We start from the raw sequence: 24,498 nt of genomic DNA on the forward strand, positions 1-24,498 counted from the left end.
GAAATGATCCTATATAATAGCCAGCCCGGGTCAAGCCGTCTCCGGTTCTAATTATGCCAGCCTAGCCATCTTACGGTTATTTCTTCAATGCAAAAGTGGGTCAGTTAGACTTGAGTTATTCTGATTTATGATAAATTCAAACTCGTTTCGCTTCTTCGAGGTTATTTTTGTCGTCTATACTGCGTCAAAATGCAAAAATAAGACTCTGAACTTCCTACAAGAAATTATTATGACTGCAAATGCAAATGGTCCCAAGCATAGGCAAATGTCAAGCATGAGAATAGTGGTCGGAAAACTCGAGTTGTTACGCGAAAGAGAGTTTTCAAATGAGGTGGATTTTCTCGCTTTTTAGTTTTTACGCTCTGGCTCAGCCAGAATCGGGACCCGGCGTTCAAGTATCAAGACGCAGAATTGATCCTTCTTGTCCGTAAGTTATAAAGTTTTTTGATATTTTGAAGAAAAAAACAAATATTTTTTACAAAAGTGATGCTGATCTTGGCGAATTATGCGACGAAGATTGCTTTGAAAAATGGATCAAGTGTAAGGATGGCTGTTTCAGCTCTTCTTGCGAGCGCCAATGCGCTGGAGAGTGGACCGGTAATTATCTTTTTTTTTTGACTAATCAACATGAGATATAAAGACTGCTACCGAGCTTGCCCGTGTGACGAGCTCTGCCCGAACGGTTGTGAGAACTGCGCGAATCCAATCTGCAGCTGTAAACATCCTGAGAACGACCCATATTTTAAGCAGTGTCTAAAAGAGGCGGGAGTACGATTGGAAGATTGTTTCAAGTCCTGTGCGACGAATAACACTTGTTATGATGGTTGTTATGATGTGTTTGATGAAGAAAAGAGCTTTTGTCCATGTATGGACAATTGTCCGATGGGATGTTCTTGTGATGGCGGTTACGAATGTCAGACTCATGTGATGGTGCTTGGCCAGGGGACTACATATTATAACGATTTTCCAAATTTTAGTTATTTGATTTCTGCTGACGGAGATTTCAAGGTTGACAAAAATGTCATAATTATTTGAGGAAAATTAAGGAAAAACGGCATTACGAATCTCCTTTAAATGTAGAATATGGATATCTTTTCGGGTCTGGGCATGCAATCTTAAGAGGAGACGTGTACTTTTTTGGATCAATAGAAGGGCAGGCAAAAAAGGTGAAAACTCTTCTTAGGTCCAATATCGATTTTGATTAAAATTCAAGATTTCAAAATTGTCTGGCTGTAAGATTTTGAATACTGGAACTCAACTTGTCGCTGCTTTTAATGCTCTTTACGGATCCCTCGCAACTGTTTCTGCTGGAACTGAGTCCGTTATTTTATGCAATGGTTATTCGACCAATTGTGAAAGCTTTGACGGAGAAAAATCTCAGTTTATTAGTTCTACACAAATCAGTCATCGTGAATCTTGCATGGCAGAATTTGAAAATGCGCCGATGATCATTGGATCTTATTCACCGTCTTCAAATCGTGTTGAAATTCTAACCACAAGGTGATCTTAAGGGGGTGGTGGTCGAGACTAAGACTTTTTTCAACCTAAAAAACTCAAATTTTTTCAAAAATTTTTTTTTTCTATAATTGAAAATAAGTTGAAAAGGGTCCAATTTATGTGGGCGGCTATGTCTGAAAAAAATATTTTTTCGCAAAGATGGTGAAAAATTCCTTCAAAGTAGACCCATCTCTTAACCAAAAAAACTCTATCCCCTTATCATTTTTTTCAAAATAAAACTTATTGAGAAGAAAGTTTACACCCTTAAGCGTGTGGGCGGCTTACTTTCAGAAAGTTCACCTTGTTAGAAAAGAAACTGGTAATTGAATGAAAACATGTTTTTTTCTGAAAAATCGTCATTTTCACTCATTTTTTCAATGAAATTTTCGAAAACATCACAATAATCGTAATTTTTTAGATTTTTATAATTAAAATATGATCAAGAATAATAACTTCGCAATAAAAAATCAATTTTGATCAATTTAGTGCAAAAAAACGCGTTTCAAAATTCCCGAAAATAGCGATTTTATAGCATAAAATCGAAAATTTTCTTTAATAAAGTTGGTCCAATCAAAAAAAGCTAGAGACCAAAAATGCTCCTTTTTTATCAAGGAATCAAAAAATAATATCAAAATTTTAAAAAGTCGAAAAAAATTTTCTTGACCACCACCCCCTTAAGTCAGATATTATCTTACTATTTGAAAATAAGCGGTTGGCAAGATACTGCTCCTCATCTACATGAGATTTTTTACCATACTTGTCTTTCTGTCTCAAACGGAGTTCTTACGATTGGTGGATACTTGAACGATGGCGATGAAAGGGGTTATACGAAAAATGTTTATCTCTTTCGAGATGATCAATGGGCAAAAGTCGGTGTTTTGCAATCGGTTAAGAAAAAGCTTATTCTTATAATTTATTTTCTGTTAGCCTTTCGATCTTGCGTCATCCATTCATTTTGGCGAAAATTTTCTTGTTTTTGGTGGAGTTCAAACTCGGTAAAATGCACGTATAAAGAAACTAATTTTTAAAAAATCGGCCAGGAACGTGGAAAGAGCAATGTGGGATGGACAGAATGTTACTTCTTCCATGATTATAAACGAGCATGGAGGAGACTGTATTCGGCCTATTATCTTCGAAATTAATCTAGATTCCTGTACAGAAGGCTGTGATGATTTCTGTTACTATTAATAAAAGACTGATTATCTTAAAAACTTCGCTCAATATTTTATATCAATACAAGCAAGCTTAGCTCAGCTAAGCTTATTTCCGACCTATGCTCAGATAAGAAAAATAATATCGTAAATTTGCAATTCTGCTTCCTGCAAGAAATCATTATTACTGCAAATGCAAATGCTCCCAAGCAAAGGTAATTATCAAGCATGAGAATTTCGGTGGAAAATTCGAGTTGTTTCGCAAAAGAGACTCTTCAAATGAGGTGGATTTTGTCGCTTTATAGTTTTACCGCTAAGGCTCAAGTGTCTAGAAGCAGGATTGATCCTTCTTGTCCGTAAGTGTTAGAGGGCGCTTAATCTTAGAGACAAGGAAGACTTTAATTTTTTTATTTTTTAAAGATTTTTTAAGATTTTGGTCTGAAAATCCATATTGACGACCCCCCTCTTAAAGTGATGCTGATCTCGGGGAATTATGCGACGAAGACTGCTTTGAAAAGTGGATCAAGTGTAAAGACGGCTGTTTGAGCTCTTCTTGCGAGCGCAAATGCGCTGGAGAATGGACAGGTAATCATCGGTCTTTGCTGAAATTCGCTGAATTTTTTAGACTGCTACCGGGCTTGCCCATGTGACGAGCTCTGCCCGAATGGTTGCGAGAACTGCATTTATCCAATTTGCGGATGTCAAAGCCCTGAGAACGATCCATATTTCAAACAGTGTTTGAAGGAAGCGAACAGAAGATTGGACGATTGTTTCGGGTCCTGTACGACAAGAACACTTGTTACGATGGCTGCTATGACTTGTTTGGAGACGAAAAGAGTTTTTGCCCATGTATGGAAAATTGGGTAGACGGCGGGTTCCATTCTTTGTGAAGAATGATTCTTTTTTCAAAGAATAGTTCTTTTTCGCAAAGAATCATTCTTTTTTAAGAATACATGAAAGGACGCATAAAAGACAGTCAAAAGTTCAGAAGCAAAATCCTGTTTATGCAAATAACTCAGGAGCGAGTCTGCGCTTCGCGCCAGTTATCAGGGAAACTCCGAAGAGTTTCATATCTTAGAATTTCTATATATCCGAAAAACCTTTTTTCGCCTTATTTTCTCTAGAATATTGAGAAAAAGAATGATTCTTTTAAAAGAATTGAACCCGCCGTCACCCGAAAATTGCCCAATGGGTTCTTGTGATGGCGGTTTTAAATGTCAGCGTTTTGTGACTGCACTTTGCCAGGGCGTTACATTCGATAGCGATTTCCAAATTTTAGTTATTTGGTTTCTGCTGATGGAAGTTTCAAGGTTGGCAAAAATATAATAAATCTTTGACTATTGTTAAGGAGAAACGGCATTACGAATCTCCAATAAATCGAGAAGTTGGATATCTTTATCGGTCTGGGCATGCAATTTTAAGAGGAGAGGTGTACTTTCTTGGATCATTTGATGGGCAAGCCACAAAAAAGGTGAAAGCTCACCTCAGGTTCGATATCGATTTTGATTAAAATTCAAGATTTCGAAATCGTCTGGCTGTAAGATTGTGAATACTGGAATTCAACTTGTAAATGCTTTCATCGCTGAATACGGATCCTTGGCAACGGTTTCCTCTGCTGGAACTGACTCCGTTATTTTATGCAGAGGTTCTTCGACCGATTGCGAAAGTTTTGACGTGGAAAAATCTCAATCTATCAGTTCTACACAAATCAGACATAGTCGTTCTTGTATGGCAGAATTTGATAATGCACCCTTGATCATTGGATCTGGTAGCCCAACTTCAAATCGTGTGGAAATTCTAACTTCAAGGTGATTCGTTATTATTTATTTTCTTACTATTCGAGAATAAGCGGTTGGCAAGATACTACTCCTCATCTTCATGGGATTTATTACCATACTTGTCTTTCTGTCTCGAATGGAGTTCTTACAATTGGTGGATACTTGAACGATCGCGATGATGAGGGTTTTACGAAAAATGTTTATCTCTTTCGAGATGATCAGTGGACAAAAGTCGGTGTTTTGCAATCGGTAAAGAAATAATTTATTATTTTGGTTATAGTTTTTAAGGATATAGCCGTTCTCAAGGCACTTTCGTAGCGTCGAAATGGGGCGATAATTTTTTTTCATTTCAAGACAGGTCCTACCTAAAATTATGTCTTGAATTCGATTCTGATGTTTTTTAACATTTTTTCAAAGAAAATTTCTCTCTGGAGCGATTTGAAATCTTACGATCACTTTTTCTCGAAATTTTTCTATTAAAACGCTAAAACTAAACCGTGTTTTAATAAAAATAACTGCTAATCTATTTTCCTAGGGCCTCAAAATTTCAAAACCCAAGCAAATTTTCATTCTAGCGTCTTCTTCTTTTTAGCTTTTCTTTTTCATAAATGCTGCGTTCAGGGCGCTCGGCCAATCAGCGCGCTCTTTCACATGCGCGCCTCACCGCGCGATGGAGGAGGGCGCCCAGCGCAGCAAACCAGAGCGCTGTCTGACGCTTTTGCTTACTCAAGTAAGCCTCATAAAAATGGCTCTAGAATCATAAATAATTGGAATCTATTAAACTTTAGACCCTAGGAATGTAGAGAAAGGTCCAAATTTTTAATTTATCAAAATAACTCGACCGATTTAATGAAAAAGTCTCGAGAAAAAATGATCGTAAGATTAAAAATTGCTCTAGAGAGAAATTTTTCCATTAAAAAATTAAAAAGAACACTAGAATCTGGTCTCTTAGGCAATTTTAGGTAGGGTTCCTTTTGAAATTAAAAAATTTTATCGTCCCCTTTTGGCGCTACGAAAGTGCCTTGAGAACGGCTATATCCTTAAGTTTTTTACTCTTGGGTCTTCCATTCATTTCGGTGATTATTTTCTTGTTTCTGATGGTGCTGAAAACGGGTAAAAGTATAAATATAAATTCTGTTTTTAAAAAATAATTTAGAAACGTGGAAAGGGCAATGTGGGATGGTCAGAATGTAACTTCCTCGATGATTATAAACGAACATGAAGGATACTGTTTTCGGCGTATTCTCTTCGAATCTGATCCAGATTCTTGCACAGAAGGGTGCGACGATTTCTGTTACTATTAATAAAAGTCTTTTACTTTTGAAATTTCACTCAATAATTCAAACAAAGCAAAACTGTGGCTCTTCTTTGATGAAGCTCTCAAGAGGCACTTACCATTATACAACCGAAAACTATCAAAGAGCATCTTTGAATTCTTTCAAAATGAAAAATTTCGTCAAAATTTTTGTCTTCGTTTCAGTTTTAGATGCTCAGAAAGCGAGAAATTGTGAGTGCACAGCGGGAATATTGAGAAACGAAGATGGATTGTTGAATTGCGTCTGCTCTAAAGAGATCATTTGGGTTTGAAAAACGGCGATAAATGGGATTAAAGGGGTGTTATAGAATGTAAAAGAGAAGTTCCCGGACTGGTTTTTGCACATTGTGGACAAGACTAACAGAGATTTTCAAACGAAATGCTCCAGAAAGGTACAAAAAAGTGTTTTCTTCTTTATCAATTTTTTGAGAATCTCGTTGATCACGCAAAAAAGACGAATATCACCGTTTTCGACTTCTTCAACAAAGACGCCACTGTCTTTCAAGGACTGCGCTCCGATTTCTGGCAAATAACGGACATCTTCGAAAGCAAAAGCTGGAGCATCGAAAATGAAGATTTCGAGGAAGAAGGCACTCCTGAAACTCATGTTCTTCTTTTCGAAAACAGGTTTGTTCGTTTTTTTATTGAAATGATTGAGTATTTTTGATTTAGCTTTTTTGACGACAAAAATCGAGAAAACATCACGATCAATTCAGCTTTTCTGCCGACAAAGGATTCTGACAAGATTTTTCTGTCATATTTGACCTAATAAAGAATCCCCTTCATCATCACTTTCTTAAAAAAATGGTTGAAAAAGGGGACGTGGCTCAAGTCCCCAAGAAAATTCCATCCGGGGCGGCAAAGAGTTGACACGAGTTTTCAAGCAAAATTGACACCCGCAACTGTCGCTAGAATAAATTTTCGATCGAAAAAAAGAAGAATGAAGCTTTTTTATTTTTTGCCAATTTCGGCCCTCGCCGGGCATGAGCGAGAATTCGATTGAACTTGCGGCGGAGAGATTTCCTCAGATACAGTCATTACTTCTCCTGATTTCGATACGGAGCCCTGGCACTACAAAAATCACAACTGCACTTGGAAAGTCGACTTTGGAGAAGGCGTTGACGGCTTTGTCATTGTTCCGAAGCATTTTCAACTGGAAGATACGGGGTCGAGCTGCGCGGATTATGTTGAGATTAAAAATGATCAAATGCATCTTTCAATCTGCGGCGGAATTTTGGACGATACGGACTACGCGGCTTTCGCGTCTTCTTCTAACTCTTCCTACTCTTCTTCTTCTTCAAGCGAATATCCTGACTACACAGGAGCCTCATCTTCCGACTTCTGGGATCGTAGAAAACGACGAAGTGGCGATTTTGAGGGAGAAGTTCAGCATCGAGGATTCGAAGAGCCTCTCTGGGTTCCTGGTTCTCAAGCGACAATTACGTTCATCAGCGACGAGCACAGAGAATTCAGGGGCTTTGAATTTGAAATTACGGCCAATAAAATGAACGTTATTCAGAATCAAGCAGAGGTAGGAAAAAAGCCATTAAATTTTTCGAAGAAATATGTTTTTTCCCTGATCATTTATTTTCATGTTTTCAGAAAATCTTCTCCGCGCTGTCGGATGATCTCAAATGGAAAGATCGTTTCGTCAACCGGCTGACGAAAATCCTCACTTTGGCCAACAGTTCTTACACAGGAGAAAAATGCGCCGAAGAAAATGGCTTTGAAAATGAAATTCCAAGCGACCTCATTTTCGACGCGGAAGACACGTGTCCTCTAAATGACCAGGTGAACCAAGCGCTGAATTCATTTGCCAAAAGGAACGAGTTTTCAATTTTTGATCGATTTCTAATATAATGACAGAAAAGTAAAACTCGGGTGAAAAGTTGGGCTTGCCAAGGAAGCGGAAAAGTCTACAAGCAGATCATCAATAAAGCCGCGAAAATCAAAACATTTTTCGACAGAAAATTCAACTGCTAAAAATTTACTCGCGAAAATAATAAACTCAATTTTTCGAACCCGTTTTCTTTTTGGCTTTTCCGCTCAGTTCTTATTCGGAATATTGGATTATGGTCGTTTTTCTGGTTTTTCTGCAGTCTTCAATCCTTTCAAGTAAAAAATCGACCCAGAAATTGACCTGAAATGGCCCCATTTCAACCTTGAAAAAGAATCAACTGGATCATCAACAAACCATGACTTGATAGTGACGCAACTGCCCCTGAGGGAAAACTTTTTTTTGCAAAAAAAAATTCCCACTAAAAGCAATTTTCGCGACCAAAAATCAGGCCACACTGTTGTTCAGAGATTGACTGAATTTATTTCGAAAAAAGAAGAGAAGAAAAATCAAGGTAAATTTGCTAAAAATCCATTTTTTTATTTGATAATAAAAGTAGTTAATATAAGGACCGTATTCTTTTGCATTTTCAAGCTCTCTGATTGGCTGCTGGATGCTTAGGAATGTGGCTCTGGAAATTCAAATTGCAGACTGGCGCCTTTTTGCAGACAAGTACGTGATCACGTAGGTTGATTATATAATGTTTATTACAGGTAAATAGACAGTGAGTCATACTTTACAATGAATAACAATTTTTATAGTAAACATTCAAATAAAACTTCTTGAGCTGCGAAAAGAGCGAATTCGATTCCGGCTAAAATGGGCTCGTCTTGTGAAAACCATAAATTTGTTTCAAATGTGCTACTCTTTTTAAACAATAAAAATTAATAAATTGATTAAATGAATAGCCTTATTTATCCTATTATGGAAATTGTCGATCAGCTCATAATCTATTGTTAATTAAAAATTTCCAATTAAAGCCGCAATCGATTTCTATAGAGCAGAGTGATTCGCAGGAGTTTTTGCAGGTTTGATGATTTCTTCATTCTCGCTTTTTCGCTTGTTTGATGGCCTTTCTGTCGGAGAGATGATTTTCAATGGCTGTGCTTCCCATTGTTTCCATAGTTCTTGTAGATTCTGGCACTTTAATAGAAAAAATTATTACGAATCATAAAATAATGAGTTGACTTACCATTTGTTTTGACTTTCTCAGAGAAATTCTTTCTCTAAGTTTTTCTTCAAAAATCCTGTCACTCATTTGAATTCTAATAATAGACTGACCAAGCAGGAGTCCAAGGTCTTTCTTATCAGCAAAAGGTGTGAAGTGCGCATCGTGATGCATCCGTGGGTACTTGACGGCGGGTGACGGCGGCTGGAGTGTCTGCAGGCGCTCGCAAGACTGTCTGGTGTCGCTTTTTCAGCCTAATTTATAAGTTCAGTCTGAATGGCAAATTGTCAAATATCTAAAATGTTGAAATAATCAGATGAGGCTAGAAGAAAAAACAAATGAATCAGGAAAAAAGAAATTCAGTAAAATGATCATAAGTAAGTACTATTTGGTTCAGATTGATTACGTTATCATTCTTTAGTCCTAAATCTTTGGTAAAATTTCTGAACAGTAAAGGCACTTGGCTAACAAGGTAATTTCAATCAATAAATACTGTTCAAATATTCAGTTTTTAGCGTTATATAAGCAAACGAAATGAAGCGAAATAATATCGAAGCGTATCTTCAATAAAAGCTAATCATGTTCCCATTAATCTAACAAAATGAAGCAAAATCATAACGAATCATATCCGTGTTGTCGAAAATTAATTTCAGTGAAGGTCTTTTTCTACTATTAAATGTTTCAAAAATCGCTGACATTATCGATGGTCATTGTATCGTTAAAACTCATAATCACATCTTCTACTGAACATTCCTTAGTGTTTTTAAATGTTGACAGAATATTATTTAAATCGATGTTGCGCGTTGCTACCTTTAAATGAAAAAACATAATACTTTATCATAATTCCAAGGGTAATTGAAAATTATAATATGAAACTATATATTCTCTAGTATGTGTCTTAAGGTTACGCATAAAATGTATTCAAAATAGCAATAAAAGTTTTGATGAAATAGTTGTCTTCTATAAAATGTAATCAAAAATGTTTTCACGCTTATGCTGATGAATGTTTCTATCAATTAATTAAAATGTTACTTTTATTTTTCTTTTGCTTTTTGATTTTCATTCTCTATTATTATAAAATGATTCAACAGTGAAAATCAAGGGATCAAAAAAGTGAATTCGAAAATCTGTAAAATGAATACATTATTATCTCTAGAAATTATAACAGTTTTCAAAGCTATGAAATGACAGCTTGATTTTCTCAGTCTGTGTCTAATTTACGTTGTCAATCTTTGGATACAATCTTTCGCAATCAAATTATAGAATGTGACGAAACGTCGGGCCAATTGTCGACCTTTTGACGTTTCAAAATGGTTCGACTTTTAATGTAACTATTTTTTGGGTAATGATTTGATATTTAACCATTATAGCGCTTAACCTACTGCCTCAACAATAAAATGAAAGTATCAATAATGTCTAACGAAGCAAGAAATTTTTCGCCAATGTTTCAAGGTGAGCTTAACGTCTGTTTTCTTTTCAATCAACTTTTTGTTTTAGCCAATTATTAAAAGAAAAAAAGATTTAAATGGTAACTACCTTCGGATGATGAAAAAAACGAATGGTTTTAGTGTGTTTGTATAAAATGAATTCAATAAGATTAGCTTTTGTTAGAACGCTCCAATTGTGGTAATTTTTTTTTTGTCTTTTCTAGTGTAACTTTTCTTTTAAGCGTTAAAATGCAACAAGATGGAAAATCAAGGATAAGCATAAAAGATAGTAATAGATTACAATTCTTTTATGAAGACTAAAATGTTTTTAGGAAAAAAAATTGAAGACAACAACGAACAAATGGCCTGCTCAATGTGAAAAAGCGCTTTCAATAAAGTCTTTTACTGTTCTTTTGAATATCTTCTTAAAATGGTGCTATGTAAATTTTACTTGTGATATAATGAAAGATACGTTTTACTCTGAAGATTAATTTCCATTTGAATAAATATGATTTTGATTTATAAAAAAGGTGTTTTTATTGTGTACGCATCTCTAGAATAGTCGCAGGAAAATGCTGTTATTTCGAATTCGGTTGTTTTCAAAGTTGAGTCGAGCAAAAGTTTCTAGAATAAGTTGATGCATTAGCTGGTATTTGCAGCTAGTGCTCATTCTTCAAAAAAGGTTTTTTTGGAAGGTTGTAGCTGGCTCCAATGCTCAAGTTTTCTACATCAAAGGTAATTTTCACCGATAAAGTATATGTTAGGATTAATTTGGTATAAAAAATAATTGAAAATTTAAAATTTTTTTTTTCCAAGGCGTCCAAACCCCAACAAGTCCCATTGCTTCCCGTTAATGGAGAAGTATACGTTCGTTCTTCTGGTAAGTTTATTTGTACAATTATTAATTTTAAACTTTTACTGAAGAAGACCATCTGGAGCTTTTGCCCATGAACGAAAGAGCGGTCGACGTTGCTCTCGAACCTCAAGAGGGAGGCGGCGAAGTGCCTTCTCTCGAATCTGTGCCTCCGGCTGGCACTGTGGAAGAATGGGCTACGATGGAGGATGAGACCGAGGGTCCGATTCGCATCCTCACTCAAGCGCCAAATGCGGGAGAGGAAGCATCCACGATTGATATCGATGCTGCCGACGTTGCTGCCGACGGCGTCGCTGCTGTGGACGATGGCTCTACTCTCCCCGTTCCCAATTTTGATGATTTCGTCGATGCTGCCGAGCGATTTCATCGATCTCGAGTTGAGGAAGTTAGCAACGTCCTCAATTCTACGAGAAACAAGCTGTTACTCACCCCAGGTCTTGCCGAATCAACACGAGAGTGGTTGGAAAAAGTGGATGACTTGGCTATCAACCAGGCTCTCCAGAACAGCCCTGTTTCCGGTCTCACGCAGGCGCAGGAAAACAACGCCACCCAGCGACTACCTCTCAAACGTGCTCGTCCAACCACCGCGGATGCTGCCGCCGAGCCCACCGCCGAGCCCACCGCTGCTGCTCAACTCTTCCCGAAGCGTCCACGTGCAGGCCAAATCATGTACCATGGCGTTTCGTATCCACTCGAAAGGGTTGATCGAATCCAGAACAAGGGTAGCGATAAACAAGCCACCCTTTTCGGATTTGGCAAAAATCCAAACACTTTGTCGGTCTGCCCAACTGGCAATTCTTTCTTTACAAAGGAGAAATTGGGCAAAGACAAGTACGTCAAAGGTAATTTTATTTCATATTTTAAGTATCAAAAATAAAATAAATTCTAGTGCCCGATGCACGCAAGTCTACACGAGCTAAGGCCCCTCTTCTCGAAAACTTGGCTCAAATCAAGAACCACTTCATTGAGAGAGACGCGCAGTGCACCGACTTTGTCGCTGAATTGCTCAGCGGCAATCTAGCCGTCTTAGTAGAGACGCCCTTTACGAACCTCCTTTTTGGAGATATCAGTGGATTTATTCAATCGACCTCAGGATGTCATCCAGCTACACCACCACCACCACCAAAAGACGAGTGAAGAATAAACTTACTCCATTCCGCCCAAGATGAAATGATGATTCTTGACGGGCGAAGAGCACACAAATTTACTCTTTCTGCGTTTCTTTCTGTGCTAGAATATAATTTAATTTTTTAAAAACCATTTAAATTTTGAATGTCTTTTCAGACATTCAAAATAAAGCGTTTGTTTTCTTTTGTTTGCTTGCGTTACTTCTAGAAATTCACTTTTTCAAATCAGCGAGGAGAAAAGACGCCGCCGAGATTTCGAGCGAGTTCATTTCCAGATTTCGCATTTTCCGTCATTGGAGTGGTCAGAATTTAAAAATCACTGCTAATTGGCTAATACCTTTTTCGTAGAGAATTTGAATGTAGAGAAAATGCTGTGTAACTATTATTCGACCACCACCATTGACACCGGATGATTTTCTGCGCAAATTTATCACTGATTAGGTTTCGAAATACTTCTCAGCTACCGTATGTTTTTAATGATAACCCTCTTGTTGGACAATAACATACACTTGTTATCTTACACTTGTTTCTCACAGGGGTTAATTTATAGATTCTCGCTAAGTAATATCTCCTGCGCCTCTCCATCATCCGCAAGATGTCAGATGAACCGTTGCGCATAAATGTGCGTTTGAATTTGAGAGAAATGCCAGACCTCGGTCGTATTTTTCAAAGACAGCCGCATCAAATTCGGGCTTTTCGACGAGGCATTCGACATCTACGACGGCGACAGGTTCTTGTTAGACTTACTCGACGTTACCTCGACGGTTTGGTAGAGAAGCTCAATCGTTTCATCATGTAAGTACCTGGCGAGATTAGTTCCATTTTATTTCCTATAAATCAAGGGAACAACAGCTCAATGAGGGACGATTTCGCATCGACAATTTCGAGTTGGAAGGCGCGAATAGCCAACAACAGCGTACTCTCTCACTCAGCACTCGAAATTGGCGATTCTATTCTGCAAAGGTTTAAAATTTGTTTCATAATGTTAATTTTTAAAAAAAAATTTCAGAAGAGCTTCAAAGCCATTCTCAAGATGATTGTTGTTCTTTTGCTTGGAGTTTTGATCGGCGGTTTGATGCTTGGCGGTGTAGCAGTCTACTTGTGCCGACAAGGTCAAGAAATCGGTGAGAACTTGGCTTGCAAGCTTGACTTCAACGCGGCTATTTTTGGAACTTCTTCTCAAGCCGACGATATTGCCTTTGTCGATGAGCGTTCTTTTACAAATATTACGGCTTTGGATGAAGAGGAGCTACGTCGTTTCCGCCGTGATGTCGATTACGGTAATCTTTTGTTTTTTATAAAAAAAGTAAAAAAAATTTTAGCTCTTGTTCCAGCGGACGATTCAAGCGATCTCTCGATGGACGAGTTCTACGATCTTATCGTGGACACATATGTCGAAGAAGATTCAAGCGACGAGATGGGTAATAATGAAATCATGAATAAAGATTTTTAATGAATTTTAAAGTCATTACCACCACTGCTCCCATTGTGGAGATTTTGTCTGATGACTTTGACGTTGAAGGCAGTGGCGATGAGGGATCATCCGACATTCAGCAGCCTCCTGTGACTTCTTTGGCGACCGCGACCACGACCGTGACCACGACCGCGACAACGACCGTCACCACTACTACGTCCAAGACCACGACCACACCTTTCTTGGCTACTACGGCTAAGACTACAGCAATGTCTACTCGTGACACCTTTGCCGTCGATTTTGAAGTCGTTGCTGATGATACCGTCGCCACCGCCGCCGCCGCCGCCGCCGCCGCCACCGGTGTCGAAGGATCAGGTAAAATGTTAATTCGGAAAAAATGTAAACGCTTGTCATCAAGGTTCCGGCGACAGCGGCGAAATTGACATCGATTTGGTCGACGATTTTGCTTCAAACTCGGCAGCAAAGAATCACGGTATTATCACATATATAAGTGTCTCGCTTGCCACTGTAATTGGCTACTATTTTGCGCTCGCTTTGCTCAAAGCAGGTAAAAAACGCTGTGATTTATCATTTGCTAATTTTTGGGCGCATTCTGTAGCGCAGCTTGCTTGGGATAAACATCGTCGATGCTTCTTCATTCCAGCAGCCTCCTCATTTGATTCCTCATTCGATGATATGTGCTCTTCTTCTGGGGATGAAATTGTCTCTCTTCATCACCGCCGTCGCCGGGGCTATTTTCAGTCTCCAATTTTAGAAGACGACGAGGAGGAGGAGCAGGAAGATCTCATTTACGACTACGAGCCAATGGTGGCTCGCAACGTCAAGAATGCAAGTAAGTTTTTTACGTCAAAAAAACGCCCTTTTTCATACTTTTTTAAGATCCTACTGAGCGCTACAAATACTACAGCAATCTCGTCTAAGTCTCCACCGATTCGGCGTCATCATTTTATCGACAAAAGTTGATACAATTTATTGAAAAAAAATCTTTTCTCTCAACCTTACTAACCCAAATTACTGCTAATTTTAATTGCTCTATCCCTTTTCCTCAAGTGTTTACTAACAACCTTCTTTGTGGTTCTAAACTGTTCCGCTCAATGACCTTCTCGTCTTATCAACAATCGATTATTTTTTTTAACTTAAGACAAGTGGTTGATATGTCTTCCGATCGTCCTCCATCTGCCGCGCCGTACGGTACTGCTCCTTCGCATGCTGATGCCGAGTCCGTCATCACCACTTCACGAGAGAATGGATTTGAAGTCGCACTCGAGCGCCAGGAAGAGCGCCAGTACAACTCTCAGCAGTCAAATCGTCAGCAGAAAACTACAACCAAGAAAAAGAAAAACAAGTAATTACTTTTTTTTCAGCACAGATTCTTACAGTTAAATTTAAGACTGGTTCTTGGTTTCAAGATTGCCAAGAACATTTGCAAAGTGGCCAAGCGATCGAGACGAAGTAACGCATGTAAGAGATTTTCAATGCAGTAGCATTTTCTTATTTCTCTATTCAGATCATTCTACCACCAGCACGACGACTGTCGCTAAAAAGTCGAAATTTCGACTGATTTACGAAAGTGCCAAGAAGGCAGTGAAGAGTAAGTCATTTTTCGTGATGTTTTTGCTAATTGTTATTTTGTAGCAGTGCGGCATTCCAATCCTCGTCTTGTGAGCACTTTAGCTCTTGGAGATCTTGAAGCTACAGTTTCTTTGGCTTCACGTGGCAACTCTCGAGCCGCCATTGTAGAAGCTACTCGACCTACGTTCCCACTTCCCGCAATGGCTCAAGAACAAGCGCGACTCGCTTTACCTGCCACCGTGGATGCTGCCGAGCCGACTGCTCCCGATTTTCAACGGTTCGAGCGTGTGCCTGCTCACATTGCCTTTCAGCGCGTGATTGAGCAACTTCAAGAGCGAAATTCGCGTTAAAAAATTCTCACTGCCACCAACCACCATTTTTAGGTCCATCTTTAGGTTTTTTACTAATTGAAAATTTAACTGTCATCCTGTCTGCCACTCACTCACATTCGCTCATGTTTGATCAATCCCTTTTACTCGCCCACCACCACCACCGCCGCGCGAAAAGAGTTTTATTTATCCAGGATCTAAACTTCTTTTTGTGCATCAGCTCATTCACTGTCATCATTATCGTTTTGGACCACTAAATACTTATCAAAACTTTTTTAATTTTTTCTACTTTTAGGCTGATTGAGGAGCTCGATATTGTGATTGCCATAGAGGAGAATATTGTGCGGAGATCAAACGGCCTTCCAATGATGGTAATATAAAAAAAACTCGGGCTTTTTGGGTTAATTTTCATCTAGATCACGAGCGGTCCAATGTGCATGGCTCAAGTTCGAAAGACAATGTACAACACAGGTAAAAACTTTTGTAAAAATAATGTTTCAACGTTTTTTATTCAGATCATTTGAGCAAGTACACCAAAAAGCGGCAAAGAGACGAAGACGATTATCCCGATTTAACAGAGCTTTGGGATGAGAAAAAGTGTCGTTTTGCTGACCCGAGTTTAATCTATACTTCTGCTGTTGCTGCTCGACGTCAATTTTGCTGTTTTTGATTGCTGTTTCAATTCCTTTTTTTCAGAAAAAAATGCACAATCGAAAAACTGAAATTTTCGAAAATCTCACCAGGTCGCCAGATCCTACATGCAACACGCCAAGTGCCAAAATTTTGATTCATTCGCCAGCCTCGGTAGGTGATCAATCTGACCAATCTTTTAATTCTATTTATAGGTTTATGAAAATAGCTCAAGTCAAGACCAATTTGACGAATCAACTCCGTTGAAACGACGCTCACTGCTGCCTCATTCTGCTGGGCCGAGTAAGCATCTTTCCCCTCGGGCTGCTGCGGCGGCGGCGGCGGCTATTCAACAAACAAGCGGTGGCGTCTTTTCTCTTAGCACGCCCTCACCTCTCAACAGCGTTGGTTCGACTAATTCTTCGCCGCATTTTCTTTCTCCTGGCTCAATTAATCCAAATCGTCCTACTTTTCCACGTAAGTTAAATTTTTAATAAAAATTGGTTAAAAGAAAATTAGTGTACACACTTGAAAATGGTGGCCGAAGTCGCTACGATTGGAAAAGCCCTTACAATCCAGAGTACGCAAGAGGGCTGGCATTTGTCAGGGGAACAAGCATGGTGATGGCGCGAAGAGGTACTCGCCCGCCAACAGGAGGACCCGTCACTCGACGATCAGTCACAAAAAAACAAAAATCTTCCAATGATGAGCCGAAGACGCCACCTCGAAAAATTCCTGGTCCGCTTGAGCTAGGTTTTGGAAAAGATTTTTCCGTTTATGAATTTAAAAACACTCCTCTCGAAGATCGTTTTCCGCCTCCTGCACCTTCGGCGGCTCAAATGGCTGCGGCTCTGGAAGCTTCAAAGACGACTTCGACAGATAATCTCTACCGTCCTTATCGTCCTTTGACTCCTCATCCTACAGCCACGGTGACGACTAGAAGTACAAGTAGAGCAACTCGTCGTCTCGATTTTGGCCCGAGTCAAGAGCCGATAAATCTTTCGCTTCCAAAGTCGGCTGATCAATCGCGCAAACGTAAGCGAGATAGCGATTGTGAAACGCCTCGTGGCGGCGATGAGGATGGTGACACTGCTGAAGACGACAAAATCGTGGAAAATGATTCGCCGCTTGATTTGACAACCGCTGCTGCTGGTGGTGATTCAAAAGTTTCGAGCGGTTCTGAATCTGAAACTTGGAGCCCTTCTTATCCAGTCAAGATTCCGGTCACGGACCGAAGAAACAAATCAAGACGGCTTGTGACTCAAAAGGAGAAAACACCTATCGTCCAGCAGTGCCGTACGGCGGCCGTACGACACCAGCAGCAGCAGCAGCAGCAGCAAGATGTCGAGGATCATTCGCCAAAAAAGGAAACATTTATTCCTTGTATGCTCAACGTTCACCGAAATGAAAAGGGTCAATTCGCTAGTAATGATTCAACTCCCAAAAAAGCTTCACTTCGCAATTTGGCAAAGAAGAGAGCGCGCGCTCGATTGGATCCGAAGCGAGTTACAGAGTTTGACACTCTTCCAGCCTGTCCAAAAGTTCCACTTTTGACAAATAAAACGTCTGATGTCGAGCCGTACGGCACCGCCGAGCCGTATGGCACCGGTTCAAAAATGGCTTCAGCAAACAAGTCGATCGAAATCGATGTGTCTGGGTTGGATTCAATTGCTGAAGATGAGCTTACTTCTGGGGAGCGGCTCAAATTCATGAAAATCTACGCGCATGCTGTTACTGGACGCCGCGGAATTGTTCCAATGTTGGGCGACACAAATATGGGACATTATTTGCGTCGGCTTTCTTCAGAATTTGCACAGAATTGGCAAGTCTATGGAAATCCTCAAAAGAAAGATGCGACAACGATTTTGGCGCAAATGAACTGGGATTGTTTCCGAGCCGATCGCATTGGTCCTCCACAGTACTATTCTCTTGACGGTAGCAAGTTTAAAATGCCTGTCAATACGCCAAATTTTAAAAATCTTGGACCAAGACGGGCCACTTTCATGTTCAATGGGGAGTCAATCTTTTGGGCAATTATGTTTGCCAAGATTTGCGAGTTTGGGTAAGTTGGTAAAATAAAAAGAAAAATTAACATTTTCGATCAAGGTTAAATCAAACAACGGAAAAGAATGGGAAGCTCGCTCCCTTGGATTCGATTTCAAGGATGAAGAACTGCGCTTGATCATCGAGGATGTCAACAAATTACCAAAAACCGTTTGGCCTTGGCCCTTGGATCGTAAGCACGATTTTGAGCCTTTTCCAGCTGAACGAGCGGCAATTTTGTTGCTTATGGGCTTTTGCCCTTGTTCCCAGGATCCTCATTATGCTTCGACCGTTGTCGCATTTCAAGAGGTAAGACGACGTTACTACTATAACGATTTGGTCATAGTAGTTATTTGTCTTATAGAATTTGTTCAACAGCGGCGTTGCAAAACGATTAAACGAGCCTCCATCTGCTGTTCAAATGGAATTCGTCTACGATCGCCTCGAAGTTTATCTCCATCGACTCGCCATAGCTTCAGTGGAGCGCGATATCTTTGGACAAGTGGACGGATCTTCTGTTGCCCAGATAATTGAAAAACGATTTCAATTTATGGGAGCTGCTCTCGGCGATTACTTTCATACGACGCCTACAATTGAAGATGTGATTCCTCAGCCAACGCAAGCAGGTGAAACTGACATTGACGAATGTGCTCTAACAATCGACACATCGTTGACAGAATGCAATCCGCCAATGTCACCGGCTCTGGAAAATGTGCTCGATTCGTTGCCCACAATCTTCAGATCTGGCCGAAGTTACATGCGCCCCACAAAAGAGCTGCTGATGCGGCTTACATTTGCACAATCTTTTCAACCGTTTACAGAAAATCCACATATGATGGAATTGGTATGTTTCAAATTTTAAGTTGAGATTCTGATTCTGATTTTAAAGTTTGGCGCTCGAGAAACTCCCAACAGCTGGTTCCGAAATTGCAAAGAATCAGAGCACACTTACCCAAGGCGAAAAACAAAAACTTTCTGCTGTTATCGAAAAGCTCAAAGCAAAATCTAACAAGGTAAATTTACTCAAGTGCGTTTTAATAAATTTACCAATTTTTCTAGTAATTCCTTCTGCCGCTACCACATCGCTTTTCGCGCATATTTTTACCCTACGACATTTACTTGCACTTTCATTCTATTTTACTGAAAAATTGAAGTTTTTGAACAAAATTTTTAAAAGATCAATTCAACTAGAATGTCACATCATCCGCCATTGACGGCACCGCTGGCTTGTTCAACGCCTTCACCCGAGTCAGTGGCAAATTCTGAAATGCGAGAATTGATGCCAAAGGTAACTGTTGCTCCCTCGCCTATTCCACGAACGGCATCTAATGGCGAATTGTTTCGAAGTCTGTCTCCAATCGTCTACAATGCATACAACTTTTGTGTCTCTTGTCAACGCGCGTTCACCGATCGGAATAGGCGATTTGTTGCCCATCCCTGCTCGCATGCTGTCTGTCAGAAAAGAGTCCAAAACTTATAAAACTATTTAGATGAGTTAGTTTTATTATTGGACTCTTTAAAAGTGCTCCTTAAAAACGATTGACATTTGTCTAGTCTGTAAAAGCGAAATTCTTATGCTTTTCAATACCGAGTTGTAAATTTTTTTTCTACAAATGAATTCATTCTTTTGAATTTTTTTAACCGGAATCCTGTATTTCAGAATCATGAAATTGGTCTTTCTACTTGGCATCATATCAATGGGAATATGTCAAGTCACTAACGACTGGGGATGGATCATGCCGTCGACCGAGCCTAAGTCGACCACGTCGACCGAGTCTACCACGTCGACTACGACCACGACCACGTCGACTACGACCACGTCGACCACGTCGACCACGACCACGTCGACCACGACCACGACCACGTCGACCACGTCGACCACGACCACGTCGATCACGTCGACCACGACCACGTCGACCACGACCACGTCGATCACGACCACGTCGACCACGACCACGTCTACGACGACCACGCCCGAGTCCACGATATTGCCTGAAAGATCCCAGCCAAGTACCATTTCCAGCATTGATTTATCAGCCACTACCGACGACGACGACGACGACGACGAAAAGTTGAACGGAACGACGAGTCCGACAAGTGTGGTTTCAAGGTACGTTTAGAAACTCGTGGTACCAAAAAAAATGCATGGTATAAAAATTTATCCCTCTTGAAAAATTGCGCTAGGAAAAGGGAAAACCGTCGCCGTCTTCAAGGTTGAGCAGAGTGATTTTTCACATGGCACAATTTTTTATACCATGCATTTTTTTTGGTACCATGAATCCCCAGACCTACCGCAAGATCCAATTTATTTTTTTTCAGCATCGCTGGCATAAATGAAACTCTGCTCCAACCACCACCTGCTCCGCCAACACCGAAATTCTCGAAAAAACAAATTGTTTTGCTGTCAGTCGTTTATCCGATACTGTCCATATTTTCAATTTGTTTCTTTGGAATTGTGGTGATAACGTATTCAACTCACGATTGGAACTTGTGGGATTCGACAAAATACGCTGCTCGGACATGGCCGATTTTTATTCGAAATTTGTTTATGGATTGCTTATCGTTGATCCCATTCAGAGAGTTTGATCCAAAGAAACGGTATACAAACTACATACGAATCAACGCAACCATGACAAATTTTGACGGTAAATTTTTATCGGTTTTTTTTATTTTCAACCCATTTTTAGATCGAAATCCGGGAAAACGAGTCCGTGGATGTTTTGCATCAATTTGGAAGCGCTGTTGTTGTTGTTTTTATCCACGTCAACAGTACTCGGATGCCATTCACGAAGAGATTGATCTTCAAAACGAGCGTCATCCAAGAAATTTACGTGGCGCACGATATCAATCTGGTGGTGACGATCATCATGAAACTTCTCGCCTTTTGAACAATCAGCAACGCAATTTACCACCAAGACCTTCTCGACCGGTTAAACCTGGCCCACCGCGACCCGATTACCCAAGACCCGATTACGTAAGTCTATCGAAAGCACCGACACCTGTTGGCGGCGCCGCCCTGGCGGCGCTCAAGATTTTCGAGCAGCGGTGGAGCCGAACGGCGCAACAGCGGCGAGAACCGCGCGATACGCGCGCTTCTCGAGGGGGGCGCGGGGAGGGGCTTCGCCCCTAGAAAAAGTCGCGAAACCGCCTAGACGGCGGTCTCGGCTCCTTTTTCGTTGGCGTACGCTTGCGCGTACGCGATCGCGTACGCTTGCGCGTACGCGATCGCGTACGCGTGCGCGTACGCGTGCGCGTACGCGCTCGCGTGTGTGTTTTTGAACGCTTCGCTAAATTTTATTTCTAGTGCCAAGACGCCCCTTCTGGTAACATCGTGGTGAGCGACGAACGAGAGCTGGAGATTTTGGCTCAAGAGGAAAAGCTCAAAATGGCAACACAGCGAGTTATCGACAAGGAGCAGCGAAAGTTTGATCTTGAGCACAAAAGATACAAGGCTCGAGTCGAACACAAGCGGCGCAAGCGCGAAAAGGCAGAAAAACGAGCCAAAGCCAAGTACGAGAAGCGCAAAACCAAACTGGACATGATTCGAAACGCTGCTGCTGCTGCTGCTGCCGTACGGCCGCCGTACGGCACCACCGGCACTCCTACAACTTCTGGTGGTGATGAATCGCTGACACCGTCATTTCAGACACCTCCCACCGCTCAAAATCGCTCTGTTCCGGCTCGAGTTTTTCCACAGCGACTCGAAAGGGAATCGTTTCGATTGTCAACAAAATTATCGCCAAGGGAAAAAGACGCCAAAGGTGAAAGCAAGCATTCGACGGAATCTATTTCCCTTTTCGAGGAGCCAGCGATCATCGCCAACTTTGACTCGATCGACGACGACGACGATTCGCTCGCCAGTGACTGCTGCCGCTGCTGCTGCTGATCAATCTTCTTCCTTTGACGAATCTGACATTATTCGTCAAATTGACAATGCCAAAACTCCTTCTCCACCACTATCTATGCGACGTCGCTCGCCATCCTGCTCTGCTCTTAATACGCCAGTCGTTGTCGCTCATGCTGCCACTGCAGCTGCTGATTCGAGTCAAAATTGGTCATACTCGATGCCGGATCTTAGGTAAGACTATTTCTAATCAAACAATTTTACCCAAAAATTTAGCCAAGCCTACAACACTTTTGTTCGACCGACGGCTTTTGGCAAGCTTCTCGACGTCGCATTTCCAGCCACCACTGCCGCCACTGATGATGATGAGCAGCCACAATATGCATCAACTCCAGCAAAAAGAATACAGGCACTTGGGGCGCAGAGAATTTTTTTATATGTTTTGATTAATCCTCGGATTGGCATTTTTAACTTGGTTATTGATGCGAGTTGAAAACACCAACCCGAGACATAGTCGACATATTATAATCGACAAACTCTGTTGCCCCTAAAAGCCATCGCTCGAATCGATACACCAACAATTGGCGCCGCGGGAGCTGGTGCCAGATCCAGATCGCAAACAGGAAACGGGAGGAGCAATCGTCATTTGTTAGAAAATGACAAAATTTGTATGCATAGTGTCCGACTTTCCAATTTTTTTTGGTTTGTATTATTGGAACTAGTTGGAGCATGCATATAAATTTGTTCAACATTCGACGACTAAGCAAAATGATAATTGCTCCTCCCGATTAAAAAGTTGTTGCCACTATTCACGAGCTTCCGGAAGAAGAAGAAGATTATGAGGACCAGCGACGCCGTACGGCCAGCCGTGGTGGTACCGTACGGTCTACCGTACGGCCTGGCCGGCGACAACGACGACAAACAGGCATGGGCGGTAAAATTACTACCAACGTTACCATTTGTCGTACACAGGAACTTGTCCTTCTCTTGTAAATGAAGCGCAGTCTCTGTGAACGATTAAAGAATAACGTTATAATCGACTTACAGTACCGCCCATTCTCAGACAATCTCAACTCTGTCGGCACAACAATTTCTCGCTCTTCTGAGCCTCCACCACTGACAGAGTTTGATGGCGGCGCACTCTTGAGCGACGAAGAAATTCAAGAAGACGACAGTGTTTTCATTGAAGACGACGAAGATGCTTCTTTCCAGTTTGGACCTTCGTCGCCAAATCGCCCGAAGCGCGAGCGTAAAAACCAGATAGATTCACTCATTGAGTGAGCTCCGCAAAAGTTCACTTCCCGCTCCACAAAAGTTCACTTGATTCGGCTTTTTAAAATGTTACTTGTAACATAATTTTCTCACTTGTACGACTGCTTATTTCCCCTGTTTTTTCATTTTTAAATGTTACAAAGTGCATTTGACCTAAAACAACTTAGAATACATTAGCTCCAATTTAATCAGTTTTTCTTTTATTTAGACTCGAAGTGTTCTTGACAAAGGTGGTGATAATTCAAGGAAAAGGTCTTGTCGACGACTATTGCTATATTTTTATTATAGTGCAGTAGAAAATAGTTGGACAACATCTTTTTGTGTTCGTGCTTCATGCAAACTCGATCACAAACAAAAAAGCCAACAAAAAGGAAAAGGCTGAAGAGGAATCAATCAAGGATGAGCCATCCGACACGTGGACACCAAGATCGCAGCGAGGCCGTTCGGCGCGGAGGAGGAGGAGGATTTCGTCAAAGCGACAGGCAGCAGCAGTGCCGTACGGCCCAGCGAGGCAGGAGCAGCGGAAGATTCACGACAAGAAGCCCTTACCAGCTCGAGCTCCAGCTTCAGATCGAAATCGTTCAATGCGGAGAGACGATTGCGCAACTATTGACGCGATGGGATCAAACTGCACAAATCAGGGATTGTTCTCAAGCTTTTTTAGTATTTATTTTACAAAAAAAAGAAAGTTTTGAAAACAATTCAAGAAATCCGTTTCAGGCCGGTCATGTTCGACGAATTCTAGCTGCGGGAGGATCATTAGATCCAGATGTGCTGGAATCAATTACAATGAACAATTCACCGACGAATGCGACTCGGAGATCGCCTCCATTCTCAACACAGCAGCACCAGCGGCAAGTGGCGGTACGCGCACCTGTTCCGGGATGGATCATCCGAGCGGCGGAACATGCACTCGAATTTGTAACAAGGGGGCGAGTGCGAGCGAATCACAGCAACAGCGGCGCGGGCTTGGCCGTACGGCAGCCATACGGCAGCCGAACGGCACCGGCGAATCGATGGCAGCGGGGAGTCAATGGAAGCGTACAGCCTCCGCCGAATGTCCGAGCGATTCAAGCAAGAACAGGGAGCACAAGAGGCTTCGTTTCGGCGAATCAGAATCCATTGGATTCGATCCGAAGCGATCCACCACCGAGATACAGCACACTCTTTCCACCAAGGGAGGATCCACCACCAGCGTA

The 24,498-nt window shown here is 41.1% G+C and overlaps 3 protein-coding genes across 3 annotated transcripts in view; all 3 read left to right on the top strand.

The window, feature by feature from the left end:
• The first annotated feature begins 309 nt into the window (after positions 1 to 309).
• LOC145702730 (uncharacterized) lies at positions 310 to 2,700 on the top strand. Its single transcript, XM_081779995.1, has 8 exons — positions 310 to 427; positions 485 to 597; positions 641 to 1,008; positions 1,047 to 1,166; positions 1,214 to 1,500; positions 2,207 to 2,384; positions 2,425 to 2,492; positions 2,538 to 2,700. The coding sequence occupies exons 1-8, from the start codon at positions 327 to 329 to the stop codon at positions 2,683 to 2,685; spliced, it is 1,383 nt and encodes a 460-aa protein (XP_081636121.1). The 5' UTR covers positions 310 to 326; the 3' UTR covers positions 2,686 to 2,700.
• A 3,976-nt stretch (positions 2,701 to 6,676) lies between these two features.
• Positions 6,677 to 7,724, top strand: LOC145711729 (uncharacterized). The gene is made up of 3 exons (XM_081789420.1): positions 6,677 to 7,272; positions 7,344 to 7,570; positions 7,631 to 7,724. The coding sequence occupies exons 1-3, from the start codon at positions 6,949 to 6,951 to the stop codon at positions 7,722 to 7,724; spliced, it is 645 nt and encodes a 214-aa protein (XP_081645546.1). The 5' UTR covers positions 6,677 to 6,948.
• A 269-nt stretch (positions 7,725 to 7,993) lies between these two features.
• Positions 7,994 to 24,498, top strand: part of LOC145699229 (glutamate--cysteine ligase regulatory subunit-like) — a 38,876-nt gene continuing 22,371 nt past the window's right edge. Inside the window, exon 1 of the mRNA XM_081776495.1 lies at positions 7,994 to 8,092. The gene's annotated coding sequence lies outside the window, so the exon portion shown is untranslated. The remainder of the gene's footprint in view (positions 8,093 to 24,498) is intronic.

Source organism: Oikopleura dioica, chromosome 1, assembly GCF_907165135.1.
Source record: "Oikopleura dioica chromosome 1, OKI2018_I68_1.0, whole genome shotgun sequence".
In the NCBI taxonomy this organism is placed as follows: Eukaryota; Metazoa; Chordata; class Appendicularia; order Copelata; family Oikopleuridae; genus Oikopleura; species Oikopleura dioica.